The sequence below is a fragment of the Pelecanus crispus genome, chromosome 1 (assembly GCF_030463565.1).
Source record: "Pelecanus crispus isolate bPelCri1 chromosome 1, bPelCri1.pri, whole genome shotgun sequence".
In the NCBI taxonomy this organism is placed as follows: Eukaryota; Metazoa; Chordata; class Aves; order Pelecaniformes; family Pelecanidae; genus Pelecanus; species Pelecanus crispus.
The window spans coordinates 193112113-193131999 of NC_134643.1; the positions used below are offsets into that span (position 1 = coordinate 193112113).

The 19887-nt window shown below is 39.3% G+C and overlaps 1 protein-coding gene across 1 annotated transcript in view; it reads right to left on the bottom strand.

Moving 5' to 3' along the window:
* Positions 1-19887, bottom strand: part of ENOX1 (ecto-NOX disulfide-thiol exchanger 1) — a 141790-nt gene that overhangs the window by 67578 nt on the left and 54325 nt on the right. Inside the window, exons 5-6 of the mRNA XM_075716990.1 lie at positions 18192-18404; positions 2743-2849 (exon numbers count right to left, since the gene is read on the bottom strand). Of these exons, the coding sequence (XP_075573105.1) occupies positions 2743-2849; positions 18192-18404 (320 nt within the window). The remainder of the gene's footprint in view (positions 1-2742; positions 2850-18191; positions 18405-19887) is intronic.

Genomic DNA, 19887 nt, shown 5'->3' on the forward strand with positions numbered 1-19887 from the left:
GATTTAGAAGACCCAGCCCAATAACACTGTTCCGAAAAATCTCTGCATCTTGATCCAAAACGAGTGCCAGCGTGGACAGCCCAGTTTCTGGGCGACCACCGCAAGGGTGGGCAGGCAGGCAGGCAGGGAGCCCGTGCACATGTCACTAGGTAAATGATCAGCAGGCACGCAGGCTTAGTGGGAGTCTAGATGGTCTTTGTTCTGGGTAGAAAAGCTGGCGCGGGTGTAGCGGCTGGCTTTTTAATGGCAGCGCTGAGAAGATTGAGAGGACTCTATTTTGTCCTAATAATCCTGTCAGGTGTAACACGGGGATGCTGCACCGTGATTAGTGTAGGCCTTTTCAGTCTGCAGACAGCTAATTTTTCTGCTGACAAAGAGCTTAATTCCCAAAGAGGTGGTTTGAAATCTTTGAAACAAGGAAGAGTCGCGTGGAAGGAGGAGACAGCATTGACAAGTCCGACCACTGCTCTGTGCAATTAACAATAAGCTGTCAGAGAGGGACTGCGTGAAAAAAGGGAAGGCGTTTCCCTTGAGCCGTACCCTTGGTTCATCAACAGATCTCATATATTCTGATAAATATATATATGTCCATTAATCCCAGCAAAGGCAAGGAGGCTAATTAGTAGGCGTTTTACATGAGAATAATTTCAAATTAAAAAAAAAAAAAAGTGATTAAAAAGGTAAATTGTCAACCAGAGTCTCATGTGATCAGAGGCACCTCTGGAAGAAATTAGCAAGCCATTTCTTAATTCCTTATTGGAAAAGGCCACCCACACTTTTTCCTGGGGAAGGATACTGCATACATGAGCAGACATCCGCTTACATTTACTCCCTCTTTAGGGGATAAATGTCCTTGATGTATCAATGTCTACATTATCAGCAAAGCCAATAATCTTCCATGGAGAATGTCTGTGTGTATGAGCATTTGCTTTGGGTTTGAGTTTTTAGCAAAGCTTTCCTAAATTCAGAAAAAAAGGGAAGGTGATCAGGTAATTAAACAAATTAGCAGATAATGTCATGGTTAGAAAATATGATTTAAATCAAAGATGCCATTTGATACATTTCCATTATATTTCACATCTGAAAAACAGGCATTTTTAAGATACACTGGTTTAGTGAGAGCTTCACATGTGTTTTAATTGTTTTTGTTGTCCTCTTAGAAAAACAAAAGGCAATGATATTTGAAAAAAATGAGTAGTGAATTAGCATTTCTGGAAAGTCCAACTATTACACATTTCAGTTTATTAAAGATTTAGAAGCCAGGAAATGAATGACACACCACATCCCTTTACAGAAAGTTAGTTTAAGAAGGGATGATCTTAATATAATTGAAATAATCTACTAGCAAATCATATTTTCATACTTCTCTAAAAGATAAGACAAACATCAATCCCCAACTTCCCAACTTTCAATTGAACAAAGGCTTTATCCACTACTTATATGAAATATTTGTGAACAAAATGCAAAATACATTTTGTACCAATAAATTATGCTAACATTTTATTTTAAGTGTCCCATTATTGTGAAGTCATTTGGTATTCACCATAATAGCACTGATAATAAAGAATTCATTTGGTATTCATGTGGATGTTACATTTAGTGCCATTGGTATTCAACTGTAATTTAGCATTAGTTAATGGGCACTTAAAATGTTATCCAAATGATTTATATCACAGCACTTTAGTGTTTCTCAAACTAAGTGTACAACACTTATTTTACAAGTGTACTACAAAATAATTAAATAAGTGCACCTTACCTTCTAAAGGTTTTATTCTGAGACAGAGAAAAATCGTTTAGAGGACTGTGATAGTAACAATCAACACACTGTACTACATGAAGGTAAACCAAGTGTATGTAAGTTGCTCATATTAAAAAAAAAAAGGAAGAAGAAAGAAAGAAAACAAAGACAGTGGTACTTACTTTTTAAAATACAGGCTCATAGCGTATATACTGAATTAAAAACGAAAGCTGGATGACCAAAACACAGGATGAGGTCTAGTGCTTCCTTTGCTGCCACTCGCAGCAAGGGGAGTTAGAATCCCATTTCCTCTGCTTATGCTTATGACAGTCACACATGCATGGTCCCACATTGCTAACTCTGTGTGGTAGTATGATTACATTTATACTGGTTTCTTTGCAAGCAGAATACTTAGAATCAATACAAGTGATGTATCTACTTTTTTAAAGATAAACATAAAACAAATGGGAAGGAGTATGTCATAATTCTGGACTTAATATGCTTAAGTCATTACTTAGGAAAGAAATTCTCTATTTTATTTTCAGGCAAAGTCATCTTATCATGACCATATGATGGCACAATGAGAAAAAAAAATCTGTGCTACAGAATACTTATTTTAAAAACAGATCACGATGACTCCTAGAAAGATATTTTTCAGAAATAATTCTTAATTCTATCCTTAGTTGAAAATATGGTTCCTAATTTCACTACTTCAGTTCATTACTTTAGATAGTAAACATAATCCTCCAATGATTTCCCAAATTTTGCAGGAAAAATAAAAACACATTGCTCTCTGTCTTAGTATTATTTAATGACTATTATCATAATGAGAGCAATGGGAGCAATTCATACTGTAGATGAGACTGTACAATGGCCAGTTGATTAACAGCTAAAATGGTAGCCGTAAATATTGCTGAATACACTATGTCCAGCTACAATCACACTCGTTCTGTGTCAATCCAGCTGTGAGATGATGGGTAGAAAGTAATAATAAAATCACCAACCTCAGAATGCTTTCGCCAAATGTCTATGTTCTTTCGCTGGGCTTTCGAGAAATGGTCCCAAGCTTTTTGTCTGGTAGAAGCGTTGAAAACGGCGACAATCTGCTCAACTTTGGTGAACAAGGAAGTCAAACAAGACAAGCAATTTATGTTGTGATCACTATAGAGAAGCAAAGCAAAGACACTAGGAGTCTATGGATGATGTCATTACTGAAACAACATCATCAATATCCATCCAATGATGTGTCTTTTGTACTTACATTTTATCAATGTTGGAGATGTCTCCCTTCAAGTCTGTCTCCATAACTTTAGTCTACACAACTTATAACTATGTACCAAAAACCATACATGCAGCTGCTTCCCCATGATGTCTGCTACAACTCTCTGCGCAGCCACCTGCCTTCGCATGTGCGGCTATGGGTGTGTGACTACAGAAATGACACTCAAGGCATAAACCTGACACATGTTCCCCTGCAGCAGCTGCGTACAGATGAGCAGGCTGTACAAATGAAAGCGTGAAAGACAAGCAGGCTCTGCTTTGAAGGCTGACTACCTGATAGTGGGAATGTGTCAGCAGACAGGAAGGGCTAAACCATACATTAATGCTGCATTCTGTAGCTGCAGCTTCTCTTCTGTTTAATATAAAAGGGCTCATTGTATCCTTTGTCCATGTTCTATATATCTGTACATGAATAGTTGCATTTTTGTGCATACAAGATGAAGAAGAGATGAGAAATGGGCTTCCCTCATTCAACACTAATGAATTTGTTCTGAAGCTAGACATCAATATTTAGGTCAATTATGTAGAACGAGTAAGATCCTTAAGTTTTCAGCTACTTGTTCATCCTAAATCAGAAACTTTCCTCCCAACACTCTTTTCTTTCTCTTCACATCAGTTGCAAGCAACATTGTCCTTCCACAACAGTGGAAATGATTTGACCAAGATGTAGGTTGCTTTAATCCCAGCACAGTTAACTGCAAGACCACCAAGAAATCCAGACTCTCTACAAATGACCTGGGCTGTGCTCCTGAGTGAGTAGCTGTACTGACCTATGAACTCAAACTGAAAAATGCTTCAACTCTTTGACAAGGTTCTTGGATATTTATCTTTTTAGATTCCTGGGCTGACGTGTTGTCCACTGTTTTGTAAAGCTGCAGCTTGCAGCACCTCTCTCACACCTCTTTCATTGAGAAATGGTGTCAAGAGTGCTGTAATGCCCTCTGATCTGGTCTCTCATCGAGTTGATCGATGGCTGGTCTCCTTGTCCACTTAAGTCACAGATGTGGAGGATCTTAATATACATAACAACCTATCTTTCCTAAAACGGTGAGCTCACCTAGTAAGTCAGCTATGTATCTTTCACCTCTAGATCTGAAAGTTAACCCCATTCACTTGAACCGGAGCACATTGCTTCTGTTCTCTTTTTTTACCACTGTTTCAGGCTGCTTTCAGATTCAGGAAGATTACAACATTTCGAATCACATATGGAAGTTTTTCTTTGCTGTCGTCAGGGCTGGTTAATTAACTTCTAAAGCCATAGAAAATAAATGTAGTCTTTTAAAATTAATACTTATATGTAGCTTATACTAAAGAAGGTGCCTCAAAACTACTGGGATGATCCAATCCGTTTGTGATCCATTCAAGTTTTAATAGCAGATGTGATAATTTCAGCCTATTAGAACTTGCTTGGAGTGAAGGGTGGATGTATCAAGGAAGCTATGCTGTGTATATTTATTCAATTAATTTTAAAAGAATGAAAATGCTAAACCACTCTATTATTATATGTATAGAAACTGGGGCTAGAATTTAATTACTATTGTTGTGTTGATGACCCAGGTGCTCAGAAAATCTTGCTTAATTAACAATCTGTTTTTAGTTTGCAAGTGGAAATTCAAAAGATTCACAAAGATATGAGGAAGAGCTGGTTTGCCATTTTGCACTAATGGGTATTAATAAGATCATCTGACTTTTGAAAAACATTTGAACTTTAAAGTGTTTAATTTCCGTTCTGTGAACAGGTGCTAAGATTTATCAAAAGTCATTATCTGATCATTTCAGAAACTCCCCTCAATGGGAACACAAGCTAGGAAGATGTCAAAGAGTTTTTCTTGCATAACTGCAGTAGACAAAGTGAACAGAAAAAGGATCTCCTTCACTTACCCAACTTCCAGAAATTAAAAAAACTAAAGGAGGTAGGATACTATGAGTACTAGATACTAAAAATCAAGGCATTTAAAGAAACTTTATGCAATAGGCAGCTAGGGATAATTAAAAAAAGGGAACTGTAGAAGAGAATATTAAATTAGCACATATCAAGGACCAATGTCCCACTACTATATATTCAAAGAAAGTGTCACTATATGTACAGCAATTTCAACATACATAGCAATCTAGGCTATGAAGTGTTAGAAACACCCACAGGTAACACCCAACCTAGAAGGTCTCCAAGAATTACATTAGAGCTAGAAAGCAGCCAAGGCCATGGTTTGACAGTACAGGAAAGTGGCTTCACATCTCTTAGTACTATATCAAAATCCTGCATTCATGTGTAATGAGATGGCAATCCAATATAAACCCGCTCTGCCAGTTCACATTTGACCATAGGTTAATTCATGTTGCATCAAGATTCATTTGTTCTTCCACAGACACCCTGGAAGCCTAAAGCTGGTATAACTCCTGTGCTCTGGGTAATTGGAAGACAAGACATAAAGTACCCACCCGATTAGGATCAGGTCTGTACAGGTAAGTGATCCAGCAGCACACAGTCCATAAGGATGGTAGATTCATCCCTAAGGGGAAGCCAGGAGAATTTATAACAGCTGAGAAACTCTCCAGTTAACTCACTTTTCCTCCAAGTCTGGGTAAGATTTGGCCAAAGAGAGTCCCCAGATTTTGGGCTGATATCTGCAGAATCTGAGTGAAACAGCTGTTCCCAGCCTCACTGCTGACCATGGTTTTCAGACTATTTCCTGACCTCCAGAAAGAAATTTCCAAAATGAAATAACAGATCATATCTATCTCTAAGGCACCTTGAACTCTAGGATGCACTGTGCTGTCAACTGTGTCTGGTAAGTAGAATTATTAAGTAACATGAAATACTCATTGTCAAACATCTGTTGGTAAGTTCTATGCTATATCAAATTTTCATTGACCATATGCAAAGCTGTTTCTTTACTAAATTAGGGTTTAAAAAACCACATTGTTCTGGAAGGGTCCATACCATGTCATTTTTCCTATCAATATAACTTACAGGATGTAAATAATTGCATCTTTCCTAAGAACTTATTCTGCAGCTGGTAATTTATGTGGCATGTTTCAGACAAAGAATTATTATTTAATTGTTTTTCTGCTGAGCTGTAAATAATTAAAAAGACCCAAAAAACTAAGCCTAGAGTGATAGGCAAGTGTCAATGTTTAACAAACGTGGTGTAACTACAATACATTTTATTAGAGGTGCCAGCTCATAGTAAGCATATTAAATGAAAGTTCAACCTCAGTTTCTGTTGCCATAAAACATGCTACCAGAGTAGGGTATTGTCATCAAGTATAAATGTAAAAACAACCAGAAAAACTAGGAACAATAACAACAACAACAATCCCTGAAATGATGCCTGCAGAGGATGCGTACAAGATTGGACTAAATGGAAAACTAGAATTATCTCCAGGGCAAGAGAATATTCGACACAGGATATTTGAAAATGATACTGACAAAGAAGAACAGAAATAAATGAGAACCAAAGTATAGTCTCATCTGTAGATTAAGAGGTAGAGAGAACACTTTTACCCTCAATTACATTTATCAAGCAGGTTATTTTAAATACATGATTGAATGAAGGCTGAAATTTCTCCTTGGGTTCAGGAGACAAGAAGTAGTCAATTTTCCTTTTCTTATTACGTTATCAGCTACCATGCATACATGATTATTTTTAATTTCTCATATGCAATAATCAAGAACATCAGCAACCAAATTTTTTATAATGCCTTATGATAAAAATGAAACAAAATAGAAACTGAAACGCAGTGTGTTAAAATAAAAACCAAAGTCTTTGCTGGCAGATAAAATAATCAGATTTCATGTGAAATTTCACTCCAAATTCCACCAATTAGGGATACAGGATGAAAAGGGCTTTGCACTAAATTACTGTAAGTGCAAGAGTAGAGTATATGGCAATTTAGCTCAGAAAAATTCTGTAAGAGAGCGACAGTTGACATGCAGGGTAAAAGAAAAAATTCCACCCATAAAATTACAGTGTAAAGGAAACTGTTACTGTAAATGTATAACATGCTTTTCAAATATAGATTTGCAGCACAGGAAGGATACAGAGTTGGCGTGGTTTGGGTCAGAAGCCTTGTTGCTGAATTCTGAGTAAGCTGGAGTCTGCCAATTGATTTGGCTCCAAGCCCAGCAAACCAAGGAATTACAGTAGTCAAGGCTAGATGATGTAAGTGAATGAATTAGAGTCTCCAGGTCAGTTTTGGATAGGAAAGAGAATATTTTTGGCAATAGTCCTGAAAGACATTTGGTGCCGTACTGAATAGATCTTAGCATTAAGTCCAAGGATAAAATTGCACGTAGGTGAATGACATGTGACATCAATAAGAGAAAAGGTAGACAGACTGCAGAGTAATGAAAGAAACATGTATTTTTTTAATTAATTTGGGCCAAACGCTCAGTCTTTTGGTTATGACACTGTTTACTTTCTGAAAAGAATTTGCCTTTTGCACATTTACAGCTGAAAAACTGCAGCCCCTCCCTGTTGCCCAATTCATATGCCACAGACAGAGAAACAGATGTGATTGACATTGACTGGAAGAGGAGGAAAACATAAAAGTTGGAAATATCACCCTGGAGAAGACTGTAGATAATGCAATGGACAGATCCTAAAGTAAAGCATACTGCTGGTCATCAGCTGGATACATAAATATATGCCATTATAATTTGCATAATGAAGACACAGATTTTGACAGCTATGCAAAATGACTCATCAGCCACAAATACATGGCACCCTTGTTTTGGTTTGGTTTTGGGGGGTGGGGTGGGGTGGGTGGTGGTGTTTGGTTGTTTTGGAGTTTTTTAAAATCAAAACAAACAAAAAAACCCAGAAAAAATCCATGGGTATCATAGAATCGTTTAGGTTGGAAAAGACCTTTAAGATCATCCAGTCCAACCATTAACCTACACTACCAAGTCCACACTGAAAAGAAGGTGAATTGTGGCTGCAACTCCATTAGAGGAGAGGAAGCTACTGTTTGGTCTGCTTGCTGTCTGGCTGGCTGCAGGTTCCTTAAGACCTAGTCTTAAGACATGGCATGATAAAGGAGAAAACCACAGGACTTCTCTATTATATCCTCAAATCCCACCTTTTTGGGCAGACCAAGAGAACAGTGCCTCCAGTGATTTATCTCCTAAATCATTTTGCTGTGCGCGAAGTAAGCTTGCAAGGCTGCCATTCCTCAACTTGCCCTACTGCCAGCAACTACATCTGTACTAGTGATCAAAACCAGCCAGGGACCATTCTCGTTCCCTGAAACTGACTGGCACAACATGCTGAGTGTCCCTGCAGCAGCAATCCTCCTCTCTCCCCAAAAAGATGCTTTTGGAGAAACTATTTGGCCTGCACCAAACCCTAAACCATACCTATATTGTGTGGGAAAATGCTATCTTGCCCAGAGCTACAACTTTCTTATGGTTGAACAGTATGGACAAGCCTGCCCTAGCTCAGCTTAATTTACTCCTATAGACAGTCAGTGGGGTCATGTTTTACTAGCAGCCTCACCTTTTCTGCTCTTGTCCTGATGCAGGGGTCTCAGTGTTGCAGGGAGCCATTACAAGGCTTACCAGAGGAAGAAGGATGTTTTCATCTTCTATCTACCCTGTCTCACCTACCTGAATACTAGAAAGAATGAGAAACAAGTCTAAGTGTCCTCTCTTTAAATTACACTATATTATTTCTATATTTCCCTTTGATTGGGCCTACAGCATTTGAGATGAAGAGGAGGTTTGTCTGGGGTGATGGTGGTTCCCCTTCCTCTTCCATCTGACTCAGACTGGTCCTACTCAGCATGCTTGCATGGGTTATTGAAAGGCTGAGTGAATGTCAGTGGTCTACACTCGAGTGATGAAAGAAGAAATTTTTTTTTCATAATACAACAAGCAGATTCTTCCACATAGATGGAATAAAATATACTTATACCACAGCACAAATTATAACCCGTGGTCTTGTGAAAACATTGAACCTCAGTGTCAGCAGCTGTTGTTTTTCTTTCTTCTTCTTTCAGCTACGACACCCAGTGAGGAAGAGTGAAAGAAAGAGCATTATGGGGGTACCAAAAATGCCTGAAACCTGCACAGTAACTTGCCTGAAGTATGTATATCAACAATTAATAGTTCTAGAAATGGAAGAACATTCCTTGTTAAACTTTGACATAAAAAAAAATACACCCTGATAAAAGGGAGCCCAGTTTGCCCTGCAAGGTATTGCTAGAAAATGTGTCTACGAAATAAGCTTTAAAAATCTTTTAGGTTGTGAAACGTGGTTTAATTTACAACAACGAAACTGACAGCTTGGTGTAACAGCAAGTGCTGGCGCCGTGCCATGTGATAAATCACTTGGACTCAACAAGACCACTTCACCTCCATGTCATTTCTCAACAAACAGCAACCTGACATCAGGCCAGCACAACAGAGTAGGGCAGGTACAAATGTACAGCACCTGCTCTTTTAATGCCACCATCTTATATTACAGAACAGACTTTATGGACCTTGTGTTGACATCCAGAGACAAACCTAAAAAAAAAAAAAAAACCAGCAACCCCCCACCCCACTAACTCAAAGATTAAATGAATGCTACTTTCTTCATCAGCTTGACAAGATTATAAGCCATCCGCAATGCACTGCATTTAATTAGCGGTTCACATTGTTATTTATGGTTAGGCAGACCTTTTTTTCAGTTCTCAGATTTAAAAATAGCAAAAGTAGGAACAAAACCAGTGTTTTTGTAAGTCTGCCCAAAAAATGAACCCCAAGGGAACTCTGAGATGAAGGAACATCATAAATGTGACTGAACTCTGGTTCACGTCCCACTAAGTGAAGGGATTATTTCTAAGTAATACTTGTTCAGGGATCTTGCAGATTAGAATGTTCCTAGGAAGTCAAGAGGGCTATATTTGTTTTGTGCATAACATGGTTTCTTTTGTTGAAGAAAAAGAATAGAGAGGTGGATGAGAAGGCTTCAACAGCCATAGCTGCTTCTGGCAATCAAATTATTTTTTATTTGATCTCACACATCTTATGTGGGAACATTTACTTCTCCATTTGTTGCCATACATTATGTTCCCCTGCCTGCCATGACTTGTCCCCATCTCTCTCTGTTTACTGCTTCCCATCTCATCTTTCTTCTGTATTTTTGTTCCCTCTTTCCGTGTGTGTCCATCTTTCTCTCCCACATAGTCTATCCTTTTCCAAAACTCTTTTCCTGCCCCCATAACATCTCTGTCATTGTCACAAACTACACCATCTGGGACAAATCCCGTGATCTGACATGAAGCCAGACTAGTGCCTACTGAAGGGAGTAAGTATTTCAAGCAGTCATAGTTGCATAGGGTTATTCATAGTCATATTTACAAGGTTTATTCATTCACTTATAAGGAGCCTGAACAGTTTTAGATGTGCAAGCCACATGATGTGTGTGCACAGCCAACTCAGAAAACCTTTTGGGTGAAACCTCCATCTTTCCTTCCTTGCTCAAATGCCTTACTCTCACCCCTTATTTTTCATTTCCATACATTTACAGTTCAGTTCTGTGAAGCACCAGGCCCTTACCTCCACCCTACTCAGCAAGGCAGCTCAAAACCAAGCATGGGTTTCCATGTGATTCAAGCACATGCTTCTTTGCTTTGAACCTTGCTTCATTATCTAGGAGATCCTGTAGGATCCAGGCAAGAGGCATAAGTTGTAAAATGGGGCCTTAGACTGAAATCTCTTTGAGGGCAGTGCTTTTGTTTTGCTATAAAACACCATGCAGCCTTAAAAATAACAGGAGAAGAGCTTCTGTTGACATTCTGGCCACGCTTAAATCGATACCAAGATTCCTATTGACTTTAGGTGGAGTGAAGGCTACAGACAATGGAAGGAATGAAGAAATTCAAAAAAAATGAAACACAAATGAATAAGCTATCTGAAACACTACAGACTGCAACCACAGAGGGTTATACTGCCAGAAAGTGGGGAGGAATTATAAGAATGCAAGGTAAAATAGAAATGGAGTCTTTCATCTCTGTTCTCTGTCATTGCTGCAGCATCCTGGATAGAAATGCCTTCGAGAACATGTGTACATGAGATGGAAAATGGGAGGACAAATAAAAAAGAACTGAGGTACCCAGCTAAGCTTTACTGGACAAATTATCGGTACAGAAGCAATCAAAGAGCACACCAACTAAATGAGCTAATTAAAAGGGACTGGATGGATTGTGGAGGTTATTTTGTATTTAATTTTTTTTTTAGAAATACATCAAGGTAGAAAGTAATAGTGGCAACTAATGACATGAATGATTAATGTTTTTATTTGTATTATAGTGGCATTCTATGACACCAACTGAGATCTGGGCTGCACTGTAAAAACACATTATATGACTCAATCTCTTTCACAAAGAGCTTAATGATGACCTAAAAATTGCACATAAAGTAAGCTCATATTTTTGAATTAGTCACTGGCAAATGAAAGAAAGACTGTAAGACTGGACAATTAAAGAGCAGGAAAATCCTTTTAAAAGTTGTTATTAATGCAAAGCAATTGAAAGAATACTCGGAAAGCATGAATGTATATAAAAAGTCTGACTGCTAAGAGAATTTAACCAGATGCTTTCAATATCTGTAATGAAACTGGCTTCATTTTTAGTACTAAGAGAATATACTAAAAGTGGAAGGATTATTGGGAAAAAGGACTGCAGTATGGAATTTAAAGCAAATCAGATAAGATGGTGATTTTAGTAATCACCATCATATCAATGTAAATTCTACCTTTTCTAAAGTAAAAGAGCAACTTCTGAAGTGAACCTGTGATGAGAAAAACAAAACTGATCCTAGTCCTTTTTTGAAGAAAGCTCAAAAAGGATTTTTAACATTTTTTTCTTCCTTTTTTTTTATATTAAATATTCAGATTCTATCTGTGAAGGCACTGATAATGTTAAAACAGATTAAATCATATCCAGAGAGATCAGAGAACGAAATAGAACAAACCTGAAGAGAGGACAATTTATTCAGTTTGTTGAGAATGCATTTCCCTTCAGAATTATTTAACTTCAATTTATTTTGGGGGGTGGGGGAGGAGGGAAATGTGTATCAGATACCTAGCAGTTATTTGAAAAAAAGTCAGACTACTCTAATACACCACTAAAGTCCTTCAGTAGGAAGGGATAGAAAACTCAAGGTGACAATCCTGACCTTCCCAAGGAGGGGGACACAACACACAGTCTTCTCCCCAGACCTTTGATTCTTCTTAATGAACAGCCCTACTGAATCAGCTCAAAGGCGTATCTAGCCTCATATCCTGTGTCAGAAATAAAAGGGCTAAGGATGCTTAGCAACAAGCTAAGAAGGTAAACTGCATAAGCTCATAATTCCAGGTTTCTTTGGTTTCAGGACTTCTTGAAAGATGAGTATCTGTTTTTACTTCCATGTACACCTTTATATGCAATGCAAAAGCATAGGGAAGAAAACAAGCTCACTCGCAGCAGAAGGAAGTGGCAGGCACCCTGTATCAAATTGAGCTGTGGAGTGAAAATTAGTTTCTTTTGATAGCAAGATGGTAAGAATATCTACATGATGACGGGAAGTGGCCTATGTAGTTCAGATCGAAGCAGGCAATGGCAGGTAGCGTTGTCATAAAATTCTGGCTGATGATGCTGTGTACTGTTTTAGATGATGCCTAATGCCCCAGTTGCTCCTGATGCCTCCCTGCTTCCCTCCTCACCAATATCAGCATAGTACCGTAGTGCACCTACACGGGAGCTGTTAGATTCAGAGCACCATAGCATATCACTCTGATTACAGCTCCTTGCAAAGCTGCGATACCACTCACATACTTTTCCTCTCCACAAGCTTTTCCTCTGTCACCACTGTGGCTTCTGTGGCAAAGGTACACCAGTGGCATAATGAAAACTGCAGTGCTTTTTCTGACCTTCTCAGAAGTCAGCTTATTGTCCAGACAAAGTCGGGCCTGACTCAGATGCTGTCTCTTTCTTTCTTTGAAAGAGTTAATAATGCCACTGTTATCCACAGGTATGAATCCTTGTATTTTAAGACTTCGTAAGTGGCCAAAAACTACAAGGTTTTGGTCCCTGACCACAATTAGAACTGTACCAAGAAAAAGATCCCAACATTTTCTTTGGAAAATTATTTTCTTATTGGAAAAATCTGTTTTACAATTTACAAATACTCCAGCGGTACTAGAGATTACATCCTGTCGCTTATAAATTGTCTTAAACTTTGTAACAGTTTTGCTTTTTCTGCTTATTATGATGGCATGATATTTAGTACCTGAAATGGGAAAAAAAAAAAAAGTGTCAGTATGTAGCTTGTCCACAAGGTCCCCTGGAAATATCAGGATTACCTACTGGTATATACTGGCCCTGAATACTGAGTGCTGGGGATTGCTACACTGGATTGCCACTGGCTTGCCTAATGCCAACAAGTAGGGTTGTCATTTAGCTGTTGTGAATGAAAGTCAGGATGGCAAACTTTAAACATGTCTAAGTGATTTAGGGGGTCTACGTTCTGTTTTCAAAAATTGCTTACTGAGAGTCAATGAGCTAATTACTGCTTGCCAAGGTAGGGTGAGAACCTGCAGCACATCTCTTCCCCCTGATGCCAGCTAATGCACAAAGGGATCTCCGGGTCACTGGGAAATGCCTTCCCTTTCAGCAACCTTACGTCCACCAGGAGGTAAGGACACATCTGTGATTAGTTACATTGGAATAAATGACTCTACAGGTTTATACTTCAGCTTGCCCTGTAGGATGAACCATGTGTCTATCTGCACCCTCAGACCTGCATTTTGATACTCAGGCCTTTTACACAAGTTCTAAGTCCCTGGTGATTATCTGTAATCAACTGTGATGGGTTAAAGCTCAGGCATCCTACAAAGTACAGGGGAAGAGCTTCACACTTGGGAATGCATATAAGGCCACCGCTTTAACCAGCTGATGGACTGTGCGTACACATCCCCTGGGTGGGAACGTGCCATAGATGCATGTAGCTGTTCTCTCTGTTCAGTGCCATATTATGGGAGGCAGGGAGACACCTCCCTCCAGCTGGCATCGTTCTGGATCAGGTGCCTGAAAGCTATCTGTCAGACACCCTAAAGAAGGTCAATATTGCCTTTCAGAGCACCAGACCTCACCATTTAGAGCACTGTTGGAAGGAGGGAGGCTTAGGTTCAGTTCCTTCACTGGCATTCAGGGTATTCAAACATATCTTTCCAAAAGATCGTCCTGACCACTAGGCACTGAAATTCCCTGAAGGCCAAGGAGAGAGTGAAAGTGAAGGCTACCACATGACAAGGAAGTAACCTGGCCAGGGGGCTCCATGATAAGAAGCACCCTCCCACTGTTCCCCCACACGCACGAGAGAGACTGATTCGTAGACCATGATGGGGTTCTGCTGCCTAAGTCCCTTGAATATTCATCCATTAGTAAAATTGACAAAAATGACCAAATAAGTGAGTGTCATTATCTTCTCAGTACCCAGCCGTGGGGCACTTCTGTTAAGTACACTGTGTATCTATCTACCTCCATACTGGAACAATTCCACCCCCTTGTGTGTCTGACTCTTGAGATATCAAATTAATTTTTGAATATGGGATTTTGGATCCTCACTCATCTATAGGCACTTTTGAAAATGTTGTCAAGGGACAGTGCACTACATAGTCTGAAACCTCAATAAGAGGTAGACGGCATTTACAGTGCATGGAGGAGAAAGAGGAGAGAATTGCAGCTTTGGTGTAATCTAAAAAACAGCCTAATGTGGATGTCTCTAGGGCTTCCATTTTTTTTAAACATGAGGATCAACATCTATAAGCCTTAGGCTGAAAAGGTGGTTTGGGAGGAAATGAAACAGAGATGCATGCAAAGTCAGGGAGCAGTGTCACATGTAACTGCGCTGTGGAAGCTAAGTGGAAAAATTAAGAAATCAAACTGCAAAGACAGAACTATCCAAAATCCTGTAAAACAACACATATTTTAAGCACAGATTCAAATCTAGAAAAACTAAGTAATTTAATAAAAAAGAAGGAAGTGGACATTTTTCTCTCTTTATCCCTTAAATAACTGAAGCAGCAGCATAACAAGGCTAAGACTCCCTGTAGAACTTAAATCAGGGGCTGTAAATTGGTGGTGTGACAGCAGTAATACACTTTAGTTCACTGATTATCTTGGCACAAGTACCGTGGTCAGGTAATTAATTCATGTGCTGAACACTTGACCCAAATTTTTAGGGGTAATCCGCTTGGTAATCTTCTAAATACGTCCAGGCAGAAATTTGTAGCAGGAATTTCAATACCTGTACTTCTTTAGTAGTTGCACCATAAGCTGAAATGTTCTGGCCACACTAATCCTCATTAATAAGAAAGCATTTGATACTGAGACCCACACAGACAGTGTGTGTGTTCCAGGTGAGTGCACTTGAAGCCCATTTTCTTAACATATTTCTTCTTCATTCCCCATAATATTCACTGCTAAAATGCTGGCATTTTTAGCTAAATCCAAGTTCTTCCCTTATGCTACATCCTTCTGTATCAAGACTACATGCAGTCAGTGGGATTAAACTGCTCTGAGCAAGGATGTAAAAGTTGGACATCTGATTTTGAGCTAGATCCCCTGCGAATCCTCTGCGGGCAGCAGAGAGAAAATGGCATCTCCAAGGGATGATTCATCTCAATGGAGGAGCGCTATAAGGTCTGTCTGATAACTCATCCCCTGGAGATGCTTATTTTTCTCTGCTGACTGCAAAGAAATCCCAGAATGGTCAGCTTGGAGTTGGACATCTGACTTAGTTCATGACAAAGGAAAGCCACGTGGTATTTTAAAAATGCTGTAATATTTATGTCAAATGGCCACACAGCTGCAGCATTACACTAGACTTTTGGATCCTTACTGCAGAACAGCAGAATTGTTTTTGCCACTCTGCAGAATTTAATAGACCACGCACACCTATTTTGGACATCTACTATTTTCAAATTCTTCTTCATAAAGCAAGTGACATATTGTAACCAATTATATAGGGCTGTGGGAAAACAATGGAAAGGACGTATGAGAAACATTCCTCAGATCAACTCAAACACAGGACAATTCTTGAAAAAGGGAAGCTCATTTCACAGTCTCCATGTTTAGCAATCTTAGGCATATACACGTGTAAAGCAAAAACATCATCCATCTGTTCGTAGCAAGTTTGCGGAGAATTTTAATAAGACACATTAATGCTAATAATGGCCAATGTTTATGATGTTTATAAAATAACCAATGTGGAGCATCTGGAAAGCTCATAAAATTTGTTCTTATAAAATCCACAGAGTGTAACACCTTTCCCTGAGCCTGTTTATTTGCTGACCTTGTCTTCCTATGCCAGACCTGTCAGAAACTCTCTTCTTCCAGGCATTTCTGTGACTGTGGCACTGTGAAACGTATGTTTTGAAGCCAGTCCTACTTCTGCTTTTGTAAATTCAGCATCAGCACATTACAGGAACAAACCAGATAGCCAAAACTGCAAATTTCCACCTGAAACTACAGGGATCTCTATTTCCAAGTGACAGATGTTCTACAACCGTTGGTGACAAACGGGCTAATTTAGACTGATTTAACTAAAGTTCAGCCTGCTGACAATGGGGGATTTTTTTTAATGCAGCTGAAGAAGGCATTTCTAAATGCTAGGATTGGCTGTTGCACACAAAACTACAGAGGCCTTGGTGTGAATTGAACAGCACGGCCGTGCGTAGTGCCTGAATCTCTGCTCCTCACACTGCCTTTTAGTTGCTGAGATGGAAGATGACATTGCCTAGCAAATTTCCAAGGGAATTAGCTGGTCTTTAAAATTTACTCACTGAACATACATCCTCAGAAATCAAATGCCTTTGGCCCACAATCTTTCTTACTAAGTTCAGGCATCTAAGCTCTTAAATTAGAAGGACATGTGGCCTGGGGTGAATTTGTCTTCTGAGACGCTGAGCTCTCCATCACATATGCAGGAAGTTTCCAGAGGCTGTTCTCCCAACCCAGACAAGTCCATCCAAGCTTCTGCCTTCAGCCCTAGCTTCTGCAGGATGACCACTGAAGGACCAGAAAAATATTGCAGAAAAGCCTTTAGCGCTTATTTTTTTATGTAAAGACTAGGGGTGATTCAGAAATGACAATGTAACAATTGCATTGTCCTCCATCTGGTAAACTGTCTTGGTTTTTGGTTTTAACTTGCATATGAGAGCTGGCTTCAGGCTCCACCCTTCTGAGTGTCATAAAGCCTCTTGCTTGAGCAGCCATAAGTAGACATGTTAAAAACCAGCAACAATGAAATTAGGGTTTTTTCTCTTTTCTTCTATTCTTTTTCTCCTTTCTTCTCATCTTTTCTCTCTTCTCTTCTCTCTTCTCTTCTCTTCTCTTCTCTTCTCTTCTCTTCTCTTCTCTTCTCTTCTCTTCTCTTCTCTTCTCTTCTCTTCTCTTCTCTTCTCTTCTCCTCTCTTCTCCTCTCTTCTCCTCTCTTCTTCTCCTCCCTTCCCTTTGAAGAACACTTCTAGGCAACTATCCCAATTATTGTTTTATGAGGGAACCTCATTAAGGTAACTTCATTGATTGTATTTCTGTACTAAGGAAATAGCTGCCAGCACTAAATATTTAAGGCAGTTTATCTGCCAAATTAATACTGGCATTATATCAGCCAAGCAGTCCTGATGCCAGCAGCAGTACAGCATATACTTCTACTGTGGGGGCAGCCTGTATGCAGTGAATATATCCCTAAAAGTTGCTGAATCCTACTGCCTTTTGCCTAAACCCAGGATAAAAATATAACCTAATTGTCCTCTATTCTGTAATTGGCCTAGTTAACTAGCTGCAACGCACAGGCTACATATCACTTCTCTCCACAAAAGCATGATCTTTGCTCAGAGCAGGGAGGCTTCTGTCTGGTCCGTTCCTGAAGCGTTATGTCTACACAACAGTAGACATTATGCATAGAGCACGTCTTCACCTATTAATAAAAAACTACTGAAACTTTGCTCACCTTGAGAAATAAGCTCTTAGGAATGGTCCTTGTTCCTCCAAATTGCCATAGAGTATGGAATAGGATATGAAGTAGAATATGACTGCATTGCAACTACTTACCCCCAAACAAACAAACAAAATGATAAAAAACCACTACCACCACCACCACCATCACTACAACAACACCGGACAAAAAGGAGTTACTTACATTGAGTGAGGATCCCTGTTAAGGCATTTTTGAAACTCTCCTTGGCTTGCTCCATTTCTTGCTCATGAGCGGCCTTTTCATTCATGAGCCGGCGGACGTGGCTGTTGGCTGACTGCACCATCGAATAAAACTGGTTTGCAGAGCGACGATTCACCTCGCCTCGCTCAATCCAGGTAAGCAGCACTGTGATGGCCTCTGAAAACTTGCTATCATCTAGAACAATCAAAGCACAGGTTTTAAATTGCAAGCGTAAATATCCTGCCGAGAACACATTTTCTGCTCTGTGTCACATTAAAATCACCATAAATCCTGCTTGCAGTATATCATTTTGGGGAACTTTTGGGTCCTTTGTTCTATCAGATGTAGGAAGCCAATACTGCTATGTGAGGCTACATAAATCTTCCTTCAAGTCTTGTCTTCTGTTTATTTTAATAGCTTTCTCACAACAAAAAGTAGCCCCTCCCTTCTCTGTGGCCTGTCTCCTTGCTTTCACAACGTCTCCCTTAAGCTGTTCAGTGATATGGAATGACCTTACAGCAGGAGTGAGGAGACCTCCGTGTTACCAGACCCACTGAGGAGATGAAATGTGTCTGCGTTAATCTGCTTGGCCGAAAGCTCAGTCTTGGAGCCTGGGCTCAGCTGCACTTTTGTCAACAGATTTCACTAACATCACATTCCTAATTAATGAACAATGACGAGGCTGAACAATTTCTCCTCAAAGCACTGATTAATTACAAGGAACTGCTTTGAACAAATTACGTGTCTGTATTTGTTTCATATTTTGGGTTTGTCTGTGTTTCATTTTACATGGGTTTTTTTAAAGGAGTCCAGATGAATCCAGGCAAACACCTGGATTACAGCTTTATGTTTACCATTCAGGTAACTAAAGTTATATTTCTCTGCAGAAAGGTCACCAAAATTGGTAGCTAGATTTTGTGCACTCCTTTCCCAAGTAATCTTCTTTCCTCTGACAGTGCTCTCGGCTTCCTCAGAAGACTCTTAGCACAGCATCCATTACACTTCTGGCTTCATCAGGATTAAGAGGACACATTTCTTTTTAAGTCCCATTTAGGCTGAACTGCAAGAAAATGTTATTGCAACAGAGTGTCTTCCTGTGAACCATTTTTGTGCAATTCAATCTCATTTTTTTCCCCAGGACTTTATTCTATAAAACTTCCATTTCCCAACAAATCATTTTAAACATCTCATCTAGTCCCTGTTGGTTAGATTTCTTTATATATATTTTAGATGGTAGGTATACCTTTCTATAGGAGAAGGTATACAGTTATGGTGAGGAGAAGTAGTATAGTTATAACCAAAAGACACTTAAAATGAAAATTGGAAAATGTTAAACCCAACCAGCTCTGTTATAGGATACAGAAATGTGGGGCATAGTTTGCAAGACTCTACTTTCCATGTGCAAAGAATGAAATACTAATACTTAAGTGATGATTTGGGCTTTTAGTCTTAATCAGTAATCACTTCCCTAAAAGGCAAGGAGCCTAAAGTACAGAGAGAATAAGTGACATGCTCTCTGCCCGCAGCCTGTGAAGAATAGATTTTACATTGCCTGATCTTTAGCATCTTATTAACTGAAACGTGCTTTCAGCTACAGCAATAGGATTTGCTCTCCACAGCTGGATATGCATGTTCACCCAAGATCCCTGAAAAAATTTGCAAAATAAGAGCATCATAA